This window comes from Musca autumnalis, unplaced genomic scaffold, assembly GCF_047663935.1.
Source record: "Musca autumnalis isolate F117 unplaced genomic scaffold, ASM4766393v1 scaffold_1, whole genome shotgun sequence".
NCBI lineage: Eukaryota > Metazoa > Arthropoda > Insecta > Diptera > Muscidae > Musca > Musca autumnalis.
In genome coordinates, this window is record NW_027411644.1 from 145,414,959 (window position 1) to 145,429,848 (window position 14,890).

At 34.9% G+C, this 14,890-nt stretch overlaps 1 protein-coding gene across 2 annotated transcripts in view; it reads right to left on the minus strand.

The window, feature by feature from the left end:
- Positions 1–14,005: 14,005 nt before the first annotated feature.
- Positions 14,006–14,890, minus strand: part of qin (tudor domain-containing protein qin) — a 462,035-nt gene continuing 461,150 nt past the window's right edge. For both annotated transcript variants that reach the window (XM_073957242.1, XM_073957253.1), the window contains one exon: positions 14,006–14,839. In XM_073957242.1, coding sequence (XP_073813343.1) covers positions 14,126–14,839 — 714 coding nt within the window. In that variant the 3' untranslated portion in view covers positions 14,006–14,125. The remainder of the gene's footprint in view (positions 14,840–14,890) is intronic.

Sequence of the window (14,890 nt, forward strand, 5' to 3'; positions counted from 1 at the left end):
TATACAAAAACCACAATATTAGTGTCAGATTATAGATTTTGAGATCCTAGAAAGCTTTTTAGTTGACCTTGTGCATAACACACCTTCCTGGGTGTCGATAAGTTCACATTTTTCCTGTGATATCTCAGGAAGTTAATAGATTCCTCGGAATTCTTGGCTCAAATTACATACAGAAGACCTTGAATTGTGTTTTAATATGGTGTTATATTATCCTTGGACACCAATTGAATCAGAAATGTGAAATATTCTGTTAAAAACCTGCTCCCAAAGCATCAAAATATAATCACTACCAAAAATATAATCACTACCAAAAAGCACTGTGAACAACGTAGTTTTCGTATTATGACCATTACCGTCAATGTAGGGTCGGAAAGTATAGGATAATTGTACATTTCTGATTCAATTGGTGTCCAAGGACTATATAAGACCATATTAAAACACAATTCAAGGTCTTCTGTATGTAATTTGAGCCAAGAATTCCGAGGAATCTATTAACTTCCTGAGATATCCCAGGAAAAATGTGAATTTATCGACACCCAGGAAGGTGTGTTATGCACAAGGTCAACTAAAAAGCTTTCTAGGATCTCAAAATCTATAATCTGACACTAATATTGTGGCTTTTGTATACTCAAATACCTAAAACGGAAAGAAATCAGCAAGGGTCCGCTTTAACGAGCTATACAAGAAGTTTGGCATTAAATAACGGCATTTAACACCCAAAAATTATTTTTTTCTCTCTAAAATATATCTCGGACACCCAGACACATTCGCCAAAACAATAAAATGTATAAATGTTCCTGCTAATTCCATAAATTGTAGGATAATACTCATAATTCCTTGGGGCGTATGTATACTTTTGTAAGTATCATTTTTTGGTTTTTGTAAAATTTACCGTTATTTATATTATGGAATATACTTTTGTTGTATTAAATATTGTTTATTAGTGAGACGAAATAAACCTGTGTACTTGGAATTTCATAAATATCATTACTTTTTCTAAAACCCGAGATTTATGGGGCGTACGTATACTTATGTAAGACTGTGTAATTCGTGAGAAAAATGAGACTAAAACCCTTAAAACACATGAAATCGTTAGGAACCGTTTTATGGGGGCTACAAGGAAGCGTGGACGTGGAATTTTTTGCAAGGGTATTTTGTATACATTGAGAACTAACTGTGCCCAATTACAGCCAATATGATTTAAAATGTTGTTAACAGATAAAAAACACCTTAAATCGAGAGGTACGGTTATATGGGGACTATATCAAAACTGCTGCTGTTCAGGCGCCTATACTGCAAATCGCCCCAAAACAAATATCTGTGGCACGTCCCATGAAAATGTCCGTCGATGACATCAATTATTTTATTAAATCTAAAATTGAAGGCGGATTCCATTTAAAATCTTTTAAACTTCTTCTTTCTCTCCAAATAGATCTTCCTTTAAAATTATAGTTCCTGTTAATATATTTGAAATGGTGATATCTGGGGATTTCTGGCCTAATGGTACATTTGTCAAAGAGTTTATAGAAAGATCTGATAATCTTGTGCGTTTACCACAACGAGTAGCACAGGCATCAAAAAACTGATCCACTCTTTTAATCTATCAGGTATATGATGGAAATCGATTTCGAGCTCGAAACGAGTCAAAAACGACTGTAGGTGTGATGCATGTACATTTTCCGGCATCGAATTGTTTTCGATATCGGTTTCATATTCCATTTTGTTCAATGGAAAAATTGATCAAGAAGACGTGTTATGCAATCGATGATCATATTTTTGTGGTCGATTTATAAACGATGTAATGAATTTTTATATTTTTTAGGAAAAAAAGCTTGAAATTTAAACACGGATATAGAATAGATAAATTTACATACATATGTATATATGCCTTATATTTTGTTAAGAAAATGTTTGATATTTCGATAAAAAAACACGGATTGAACATGATTTTTTCCTCTGGATTGGTGAAGACATCCGCTTAATATGTTGTTTGCGCTGTTTGTAAAGTTCTCATGTAATTGGACAAGAATTTCCACACTAAACTTCCGTATAGGCTAATTTAAACAAGAACACAAATTTATTTTATTTGTAATTACATTTTTTCGGTTTTTGCCATCGCACAGAGGGGAAACATAGGCCTAAAGTTGTTCAAAACTCAAAATATGAAAATCGATTTTTTATGAAAAAAATGTTGATAAACGGCAACCAGACTCTTTTCTACATTTGCTATAACCATCCTCGACTTTGTAAGATTAACCAATCTAATGCAGCAGTCGATTGAACTCAGCCATACTGAAAACAAAAAGTAAATTTGTTGAAAACTAAGAAATTAGGTGAACATTAAAATCACATTATTTTCGCGAAAATTTATATTTTTCAAGATTTATTGTTTTTGTACAGTCTCCGAACAAGATTAGCATTTAAAATTTTCAGATTGATTTTACATCTTTGCTCTTTAATATTGGTGATACATATCCCCTTTATGAAAATTTTTTATGATAATTTTTAAGATTACTACAATTTCAATAGTGAAAAAGTCTATTTCCCCGTCGTTTCCCGACCATAGTTTCTTCTAATGTTTTATGCGCTTGAGTCTCAAATATCAGATTCAATCATAAAAAATTGCGCATATTTGCGCCATTCCGAAAAAAAATCTAATTTTTCTCAACTAAAATATGAAATATTTTTATATGGAATTGCAAGGTTTACTCACACTAAATTTTGTTCCGCTTTATAACCGGGACTCTTATACATCAGACTAAACCAACACCTATCAAATATGTTTGCATTATTCAGAAAGATTCACGGCTTTTCTCATGTGAATTGAGAAAAATTTAATTTAAGTAAGTTTCAACAAATAAAATTTGGAATGAAATATATGTATATGGCACTATATATACATCTGTACCGATTTGTTTGAAAATTGGCTCAATGTTTTTCTAGGCTAGTTCAGGTTGCATGTGTAAAATTTCAGTGATTTTGGTGCATTTTTATCTCATATTAGATGCGTATATATATGGAAGCTGCATCCAAATCTGGACCGATTTTCATTATTTTTTATAGGATTAATCCTTGTACAGAAGATATGCTTTGTGCAAAATTTTATATCAATCCGACTATAAATGAGCTTTCTAGGGCTTTTGATCAACTTTTAACACAAATTTCCCCTCTGTGCATCGTCAAGACTAAAAAAATGTTTTTATTTCTATTTTTCTTCTTTCAACTGCAGATTAGGGATCACCAGCCGTTTTTTGTTTGTGGCAATTTAATGAAATTGAAACAAAGTGGAATTGAAATTCGATGCGGATCCGATCACATATAAAAACAATTCACTCGTTTTGGGCAAAAGGTTTTCATTGCAAATCGATTCGAAACTCATCACATACCTGTATGTTATCAGAATGTAAGGGGCTTAGATTCAAAACTATCTCGATTATATGTTGAGAGTTTAGGTTTCGAATATTCCATTGTTGCCTTCACAGAAACATGGCTAAAAACCTCAGTCTAGAACACCGAAGTATTCTGCCCTAAATTCCAAATCTATAGAAAAGATCGATGTAATAAAAAAGGTGGCGGAGTTTTTCTAGCTGTTGATAATAAATTTTGTTCAAATATGTTAGTACTGTGTGATTTTGATGATATTGAAATTATAGCAATTTGCATCGATTTAAAAAAATTCAAATTATTCGTTACGTTATCTTATATTCCTCCTTCATCTGAATTTATTTTATATGAACGTCATTTGTTAGCAATAAATATTGTTGCATCAAAATTATCATTATAATTGTATTCCCACTCACTACGATGTGCCCACGATTCTACTTCACTGTTAGATTATTTCTTGGTGTCGTGTCCAAATGTTGTGAAATGTAGTAATAAATTTGCTTGTCCTGTTGTGTCTGATCACGCTTTTATCTTTCTGTCGCTTGAATTTTACAGTTGATTATACTGCGCTGGATGTTGGTGCTTTAGAAGAAGTAATCTCTAGAGTTGTGCCAAAGGAACTATTTGGAACTATCTAGTTCCTTTCGCAGTTCCAACGGCCCACATTTTTTCTTTGAACAAACTGCGTATACTTACTATCACACGTTATATTTCATGATGTTACTCATACGTTTTGGAACTGGTACAAGGAACTAGGAACTAGATTGCCCAACTCTAGTAATCTCGCAATGCAACTTTAGTGAAATGTTTAGCACTGCTGATGTCAATGCTCAGCTGGGCATGTTGAATGCAAATCTTCGTATTATTGATTCTGCTTTTCCAGTTAGGAGGCGACTGGTTACAATAAAGAGTGGTACCAATCCCGTGATATCCGGTATAGTTTATCCCTGCGTGATCTTGCCTATAAAACTTATTTGAATAATAAAAGTGAGGAGAATTGGAGAAAGTTCTGTAAATTATGCAATAAGGCGAAGAATGTAGTCAGGAAAACTAAGAGATTGGCTCATAAAGCCCTTTTTTGCAGCAAAACGTCAAAACAAGTTTGGTCTGCATTGAAAGCGAATGGTGTGGCATACTATGCTAACGAAGATGCTCAAAGTGATGATGTTGTGAATCCTAATTATAATTTTGTTCGTAATCAGTCCCGTGACAATATACGTACACCGTTTATACCTGAAGGAGTTTGTGAAGGTTTTGGCTTCCGTGCTGTTCGTTGTGATGAGGTCGTGGAAGCTTTTCATTCGATCAAGTCAAGTGCGGTTGGCTACGATGGGTTTCGATTAAAGTTTTTGAGGTTATTGTTTCCCTATATTTGTGAGTATCTTGTTCATGTTGTTAATTCTATTGTGACGACGTCTGTGTTTCCAGCAGATTGGAAGATAGCCAAAGTTGTGCCGATTCCTAAGAGCCGTGACAGTAGTGAACTTAGACCAATATCCATAATGCCGATATTGTCAAAGATGGTGGAGCATGTAATGAAGAAGCAAATGATTACGTACTTGGATGACTCGTCCCTTTCGCATGATAGCCAGTATGGCTTCCGATGTCATCGTAGCACCACATCTTTGCTTATTGGTCTAACGAACAAAATAAGGCAGAAAATAAGTGATGGGGGTTGTGGTGTACTCCTGTCGCTTGATCTTGAAAAGGCATTTGACAGGATCAATCATGCCAAATTGGTAGAAAAGCTTTTTCAGTTTTTTAAATTTTCCTCTTCTGCCTGCAGACTTATGCAGTCGTACTTATGTGATAGGAAATATGTTAGTAGTAGAAATGTTGTTTCTAGTGCCTTGTGTGTGAGTCGTGGGGTTCCCCAGGGTTCTGTTTTGGGCCCCTTATTGTTTATAATGTATGTTAATAATTTGTTTAGTCGTGTCAGCTGTAGAAATTGTTTGTCCTCTGCCTTTGTTGATGACCTGCAGTTGTTATTTCCTGGAGATTATGTGTTTTTCGATGTTCTTCAAAGTACAATACAATTTACTGTTAGCATGTTGGTCGACTGGATGACTGCCAATGGCCTGAATATTAATGCAAGAAAGTCGAAAGCTATCAGCCCTATTCTGAACGCATGGGAGTTGGGAATTTTTTCCCATTCCCACATTTTCGTATTCTGAATAAAATTTTGTGGGAGTTTTTTTTCCCATTTCCCCTCATTCTGAATGAAGTTCGAATTGGGAATTTGTTCCCATGGGAAAAAAAGTATACATTCTCTATCTTGAATTGTGGGAGAATTTTGTGTCTTTTTGTGGGAAAAATCTCCCCAGCAAACAGTGTGGGAGTTTGAAAAAAAATTTTAAGAAATTTCATATTTTAAGACATCTACACGACAAAATTATTACAAATATTTATAATCGCCATGTGTTTGCTTAATAAAAGAATTCAAAATGTACTGTAAAATATGTCATTAGACGACTTCGGATTTTGCATATTCTTATATGATACAAAAACATGCAAGAATCTAACATGTTTTACACCGATTAAAAATTTTCCTTTATGTTATCGAACAAAACAAAAAAAGTAGTAAACATTAGTAGATTTTTGCAGTTCTGGAACAGACCATATGTATTGAAATACGAGAAAAAGAATCATGGTTGACTCTATTAACGCAGCACAGCAAGTAAAACCAAATCAATTTCAAAATTTTTGGCAATAATTATTAAAATATATTGGAAAATAACCATAATATATACAATCTTTACAACTTTTATTCATTTTCGTAATATAACCTTCGGGTTTTTTAAATCAGACGACTAACGTTCTATTGAAAACGTGTTAGTCTCCTCAACGACACGACAACGATCACAAAAACGTACATACATATATGCTAAATTATTGCAATGCTATTCCATTTTCCGAAATGCCTTTTCTTGAATAGGATCGTTATTTTTGAACGTAGAAGCTTTAAATTTTGCAAGGGCATGTGTTTTTGTTTTAGATTCAATCAAAAACGTTTTTTATTTATTTATTTTTTTTTTTTTGAGATACGTCTTCTGGAATATGTAATAATCGAGAAAAATATCCGAATTTATCTTTTTGATTTTTTTTTAAATATGCAAAATACGAGTTCTGGCGATCATTAGGAATAAGTAAAACTAGCGATATACGCGTTAAACCCCTAACTAAAATTATTCCGAATCAACATACAATTTTTAAATTCGTTGCAAACTTAAAAGGTTCCTATTACTTTATACACAAAACTCATGTTTGCCTACTAATTAAAAAAATGCTTACACCAATTCGCAAATTCTGAAGAAAATGTGCTTATTAGAACAACACCACACTCCATTCACTTAAAAAATCCATAAATCAATGCACGGTTGTTGAATTAAGTGAGTTGTGCTTTGCTAATCTAATTCAAAAACCGCGAATTCAATGCAAATAGGCATTTTGTATTACAATACAAACCCAGCAAAATAAATTGGAAGTAGTGCAATGTGGACTAGTTCTGTCACGGCATGTTTTGATGCAGTTTAAACGGAGTCGTGAAAAAGGCACTCCAGTCCTCACATTTTAACTGCATTTGGATGCAATCCAAAGAATCACATCCACTTGTCACATTTTAACAACATCCGGATGCAGTTCAGCGGAGTCGTGAAAAAGGCACTCCAATTCCTCACAATTTAACAGCATCCGGATGCAGTCCAAACGGAGTCGTGAAAAAGGCACTCCGTTCACTACATATTATTAGCAGTTGTTAGAGATCCCTACATGTACATAAATCAGTTTGTACATCTCTACAGGCAGCGGCATACATTTTCCAATAGGAGATAAGCGTGTTAACATTTTCAAACATTTGTTAATACAAACTAAATAATATTTAATTTGTGAACATTTTTCCGGTAACTCAAGAGAAGAAAATTTCCGAATGGAGTGCTGTTGGAGTACATGTCGAAATCTTAACTGGTGATGGGAAGACAACCCATTTAGCAAATGAAGAAAAAGCAGTTCAGCTTGGAACAAATGGAGAGCCGAGGAAACACGCATATTTGCGATTGAATTCAATGGAGAATGTTCTTAATTTGTGTTAATGTAATAAAGTTCTTAATATTTTTGTTTTACACAAATCAAATAATGCATTTTATTTGTTCTGGCATATTTTGTAATGGCTTGCTCAATTTCCGCAGAATGCCTGTATCAAAACACGTGCTTTGGACTGCCTCCTATTCTACCCCAAAGGGTTAGTTAAAATACAATGCCAAAGGGTCAGTTAAAATGCAGTGCCAGAGGGTCAGTTAAAATGCAGTGCCAAAGGGTCAGTTAAAATGCAGTGCAATGGAGTGCCTCTTTCCGTAGTCACGCTCTTGTAAAAATCATGAGTGAAAATGCATAATTTGATGCACTTCCAGATCACTTGTACATATCATTTAACTGCCTCTTTGGAGGCAAACTTTTTGCTGGGAAATTACAGCCCCCAAAAGTATGCTATAATAATTTGGTGTAACTGATTTCGAATTTCGAAATTTCAGCTCCCATCTTTTGCTGTTCCCACGTCGTTGAGAATATGGAAAACGTGGGAATGGGAAATTTCGCTCCCATGGGAATGTTCAGAATAGGGCTGTATGTTTTTTTTGGGAATTTGCCCGATGATGCGATTTCTGTTTTCGTCTGTAATGAAGTTATAGATGTTATAAGCAAGCTAAATCGCTTATGGGTTATAATTGATAATAAATTGGCGTTTGAAGCGCATGTAAGTTATGTTGTGTCTAAGTTTAACATTGCTTTGAGAAAGTTGTACTCATTAGACGTTGTTTTACCCCGTGATATAAAAATACGTGTGGTACATGCCCTTATAATGCCTATCTTTCGATTGCGATTGTTATTCAACAGGGTCATGCGTTATGTGTTCTCTGTAGGCAGGCGTCAGCATATTTCGCATTATGTTAAATGTTTTCTAGGAACTAGTTTCAAAAATTTTGTTAGCGTCAGAAACCTATGTTTTTTTTTATAAGGTGTTCAAGCAGCAAGACCCGTCTCCCGTTGTACATTTGTTTTCCTTTGGGAGATCTATGCGTAACGTGCTGATTGTGTTACCAAAGATTATACCCGTCTTGGAATGGTCGTTTATGGTAAGGATTACACGATCTTTCAATTGTCTACCGCCCTCGCTTAAATCGTTTAATTTTTCTTTATGCGCTTACAAGAAAAAACTTATCTTGCATGCCCAGTATCATGATATTTAAATTTTATATGTTTTGCCTTTTTTTGTATAGCTGGTGTTTATAAGATTCTCAAGAATGCTTTATATTGTTGTTTTTCTTACGTTTTATATTCTATATTTATATTATTCTTTTTCATATCCTATATTTATTTACTAGATATAAGTTCTTATAAGTGAGTAGTGTAAGAAAAGTTGTTTTTCTAAATAGAAATAAATTAAAAAAAATATATAGAGGAATAGCTAAATTAAGTGCTATACCTAAATTATTTGAAAAGCTTTTAACAAAGTAATCACTTTTAAGGTTTTGCCTATTATCTGCCCCCATCAACATGGCTTTCGTAGTGGTGTATCCACATCAATGTAATAAACGGTTTTATTCATGGTAAGCAGACTGATACGATTTATACAGATTTTAGTGAGGCGTTTGATAGAGTAAACCATAAGCTATTGTTGTATAAACTTGACCGGATAGGCTTTAGTAATTCATCTCTTCTTATCTGCTTGACAGGTCTTAGGTTATTTCATTTCAAAACTCTTTATCGACATCAATTAGAGTACCATCTGGCGTTCCTCAAGGTAGTCACCTTGGTCCAATTCTGTTTTTGTTATTTGTGAATGATTTGCCTTCTTCAATCCATAATTCTAGAATACTTATATATGCTGATGATGTTAAGATATTCTTAACTCATAAGTCACCAACTGAAACAAAATTACTCCAAAATGATTTAGACTCACTATCCAAATGGTGCAACATTAATAATATGGACCTTAACTTAAAGAAATGTAAGCATATGTGTTTCTCTAGAAGATCCCCATTGAGTATACAATATAATCTTAGTGGTTCAATGCTGGTGACAGTCGATTCATTTAACGATCTTGGACTTTTAATGGATACAAAATTAAGTTTCAATAACCATATTACAACTGTGGTAAATAAGGGTTATGGTGTCCTAGGTTTTATTAAACGCTGGTCCAAGGAGTTCTCAGATCCTTATGTTACTAAACAGCTATTTACTGCTTTAGTAAGACCTATATTGGAATACTGTTCCGTAGTGTGGGATCCATATTATGCAATTTATAGCGAAAAAATTGAATCGGTACAGAAACCATTTTTACTCTTCGCCCTTAGGGATCTGAATTGGAATGATAATTTTGCACTGCCCTCGTACACTAGCAGGCTAAAACTAATCAGATTACCAACATTAAAAATTCGACGATCAATACTTAATTCAATTATGGTCTACAAAATATTAAATGGAGATGTACCATCAGACTTCCTTGTTGCATCAGTTAAAATAAATGTTCCATTTAGACCTTCTAGATTCTTCAAATTTCTGTATACTAACATCAATCGTACTTACTATTCGTCTAGTGAACCTATTAGCAAAATGTGTTCTGATTTTAACTCCGTTTATTGTAATATTGACTTTTGCATGAATATTGAAGTTATAAAGTCGAATATATTTTTTTTAAATGATTTTAGTTATTGTAATTAGCTATAATATTGTCTAACTGGCTGAAGAACTTTCTGTAGCTGGTATTCTCCCTACACATATTGCCCCACCATGATTCGGGTTATGGTGTGTACGCGATCCCTACGGGGAGGTCGCCCCCTCGGTCGGTAGGGGCGGGTAAGTGTGGCGTTGGGAACGTTCGAATAAAAAAGATATAGGACCTACTGTTTATCGCCGAGTCCGAACGGCGTGTCCTAAGACACCACTTATAGAGAGGTTTTACATGGCTGAAATACTCAGGAAATGTCGCCAACATTACTAAGGGGTATTTTGCCACCGTTGAAAATTCGATGTTGCCTAGCCGGGGAATCGAATCCACGACCTTCTGCGTGCAAGGCGGGTGCGCATTGCACCACGGTGTCACCCGATCTCTAACTTACTTTAAAGTCATCCTTTAACGTTTCCGCGAGGTAAACTACGGCATACTTTGGCAATCGAAAATACGCCTTAAAACCTAAAATAATTTTCTGATTATACAGATCTTTCCAACACACATCAACTTAAAGTGCAGATGGCAATTCCAATGGATTCGACTCGTCCCTGAAATTTCTTCTAATAGATGCAATGTCCTGTACATTTTCTTCATCATACGAAAAATCCGCTGAACTTACCATTTTAAGATAGTTTTTTTTGCGAATTGTGTGTTTTGGATGGAATATAGAGTTCACAATTTTGAAAGAACACTGATCGATAACACGTTTATCGACCATCCTGTTGGGTTGACATCAATAATACAACATTTCACCTCAGTCGTGCTGACAATTGATAACGCAACTCAAGTTTAGTGGCAATGCATAATCGATCCCTTAATGTATGCATTTTGTACTGTAAAACAAAATTACTACATACTTACTTAGCTGGCCCATTTGTTCCATAGGCCGAACTAAGAAAAGATCTCCATTCCTCTCTATTTGTAGCTTCGCACACGGGAATATCGCGCCTTTTCATCTCATCATCCACTTGTTTGCGCCATCTATTCCTTTTCCTGCCAATTCTGCGTGCACAACCAAGCGGTCCGTATTTATACGCCTTTTTAGCGGATCGATCATCGCTCATTCTTATGATATGGCCTAGCCAACGCAATCGCTGCATCTCAATACGTTTAACAATATTGATGTCGTTGTATAGCAGATACAGCTCGTGGTTCATGCGACGTCGATATTCACCGTCAACGCAGATTGGTCCGTAAATCTTTCGAAGAATGTTTCTCTCAAACACACCAAGCACTGCCATGTCTGCTTGCGCAAGTACCCAGGCTTCGGAGATATACATCAGCAGCTCTCTAAAATATGCAGTAATAATTTGATACCATGGCAGGCGTTTCCCAGAGTAGTGCTGATGGTATAATGTTGTTGTATTCAACAAATATGCTACGATCGTTTCGCAGGTGGTTAGTAAGATAATCAGAAATATTAATGCATATTTGCATGTACGGAGTGTGTTTGTTTCTAGTATCAATAGAATATGTCTTCCTTCCAGTTCGGAAGATTGATAAGTTTGTGAAGGACGGATTAGAATTGTGTGTTTAAAAAAATATCACCATAAACACAAAAGGGGTTTATACGATATAACCCATGTATCCCAAATAAATATTATCCCAAAAATATTACTTATCCAGCACTCTTTCTTCACATTGTGGCATACATACATACATATCGCTCATTTACTCAAAGAGTGGCATAAATCAAAAAATGCGTTTTTTGAGTTAGTAATTTCTATTTTTCCTACGACTTCTACTAGATAAAAAACTTCAAGTCAAAATCTGAGTTAGCAAACTCGACGAGTTACAGCTAATTTGCTACGAGTTTCGTATAATTCAACACAAAAGTTTTTTGAGTTTATGAAGCACTAAAACACTTCTGGCACAGAAATTTATGGGTCTATTCCGTATTGCGACAAGTGTCGAGTTGTCAGTCGTCTCAGCGAAAAAATTTTAAAATTTGTATTACGTAAAGCGATCGAAAATAATCGTTATCTGCGATGTAGCGGAGCGTTTTTTGTTTTGATTTGAATAAATGAGAAAAATATCAGAACAAATTGTAAACAAAAGGCATATATTTTTCTAAAATGATAAGCTCAGTGGAACTATTTTTTGATAATAGAGGAGACATACTTAACACAGCATCTATGTATAAGAAGACAAAAGATGCTATACTTTATATAGTAGAGGCATTAAAACTTACTTAAAAAGTCATAGGTCAACAGCCACTGCTTTGTCTGTGTTGCATTACTTTTTTTTGCAGAAAGAAGTTTTCAAAGATCTCATGCCAATGGCTTTGACCTCGTTATGACTCAACCCACATTGTCAGTGGTATTGAGTGAAGTGTTCCAGTTAATAGAGGAAAAATTGTGTAAAGTTGACGTAGTTGTGATGTTCTTATTATTAGCTAATTTTCTCTTTATTTTGGCTTTAAAATGTATCCGCACTATGTGCCATTCATCTGGTGTACGGGTTGGTGGACAACTATGTATTTAATTGCTCCGCAACATCCTTCCATACCTCTTTAAAAATGGCCTTATGGGTCGATTCCGTATTGCGACGCGAGTCGTGTCGCGTTGCCAGTTGCAATTTTTCCATTACGTATGGCAAAAGTCGCCCGACGATGTTAAATTCTGTGGCCATAAAGTTAATTTTCCGGCGACAACAAATTAGCTGTCGCCGTGCATTTTTACAAACGAATAAAGACGAAAAATTGAAACGTAAGTAACATTTTCATTTATTTTAAGTGAATGTATTTAATATTATATACGTTTTTTGGTGTTTTAGTACTTATATTGGTAAAAATTACTACAAAGCAGCAATTTGAAATGCTGCTTGAAAAAATGGAAGCCCACCAAACGTAGCTCGTGGAGTCAGATTTTTTGGCGAAACTAAAGCCACTTTTGATGAGGTGTGGAATGATGTTGCGGAGCAATTAAATAGTTGTGTGCGTACACCAGATGACAATGGGAGCTGAGCCATTCAGAGGTTTAAGTCATTGCCATGGGATTTTTGAAAGCTTCCTTCTGCAAAAAATCTTAAAGCAGCACAAACTTTAAGTATTGGCTGTATTGCTGTTGATCTGTGGGTTGTTTAAAAAGTCATTTCTAATGCCTCCACTATATAAATAACAGCGTCTTTTGGAAGCCGAAAATAGGCTTTGAACCTAAAAAATTTACAATTATTTTGATGAATGTTGGAAACCAAACATACTCACAATACTTACGGCAATTCTAAAGGATTCGATTTATCTCTTAAGTGTCGCCTGATAGGCGCTACGTTAACTATGTATATTTTCTTCACTATCATCAAAATATAGTTCCACTGAGCTTATCATTTTAGAAAACTATAACTTTTGTGTACAACTTGCCTTGATATTAGTTTCTGATTTATTCAAATCAAAACAAAAAACGCTCCGCTACATCACCGATAACTTGTTATCAATGATTATTTTCCATCGCTTTACGTAGTACAATTTTTAAATTTTGTCGCAGAGACGATTGATGACACGACATGACTCGCATCGCAATACGGAATCGACCCATAAATTTTGTCGCAGAGACGATTGACGGCGCGACATGACTCGCGTCGCAATACGGAATCGACGCATTAGTTTCTCCAAAAATTCTGACTCCACGAGTTACGACTGTTGCCATCTGTAATGTAAAAATTGCAACTGGCAACGCGACTCGACTCTTGTCGCAATACGGTATAGACCCATTAACCCTGATATCTGGATAGTTGTTTACAAAATAGGGTCCAAGTAGTTAGTTTAGTTTTTGTGTAATAATCTTTTTATGTTGGGAAGTCAAATTTCAATAGCCAACTTAAAACGCCTTTTTCTCGAAACTGAACATTTTGATATTGTCAGTAAATGTAAATGAGCGATATGTATATATTTACCAGTGGTTTTTGTTAAACTGAAGATAAATTTATTAAGGAATTCATGTTAAACATTTAATGAATAATACAGAGTATCGAAAAAGAAATTGTTACAGAAAAAATCGAAAAAGTTAAGAATACAAATAACTATATTCGTAAATATAATTTCGATTTTATGAGATTTTTGTGAATAGAAATATTTGACGATAAGTGGAGTTCGGATTCATACAAAGTGATTTCATTTAAATCTTTGTCAGAACATAAGTTATCTATTCGATCTGAAGATGTGTGACTGTTGTGCAACCTGTTGACGACAGCAATGACAGTTCGTTTAGCTACAGCTCTGTGTAGGGCCAGACGAATTACAGATTCCGCTTGATTCGGATTTGGTTTTATACCATGCAAACGGACGCGGAAAGTACGTTGAGGCCAGCTCAGCACCAAGGGAGGACACTCTCGAACAAATTTTGTAGGAATCGTTTCGCTATTTAAGTAGTCAACATATGTAACTTCAACCATTTTGGAGGTCGGATTGTAAGAACGAATAACAGCTCTATACCACTTTTTGTCTCTTGAATAACATGCCAAGCAAGGCGTACATGGTTCGAAGTTTGTGAGTGGTCGAGCTGTCTTGACAGCCCTTCTTATATTAATTTGCATATTGATGTCTTGATTTTTGTAATCAACTGTTTCAGGAAATATTTGAACCACTGTTGGAGATATTATCTTAATGACTCTACATTTGAAATGTTGTTGTTCCCCTGGAAATTTGGGCGTTTTAAATGCGTCAACTCCACTGAAGTGTGTAAAAATGGTGGAAGTGTCATTTGGTCGAAAATTTTCATATTCCGACTCCACGTCCTGAAATATGAAAAAAATAACGTATTGCAGAACAGCTAAACGAATCAAACC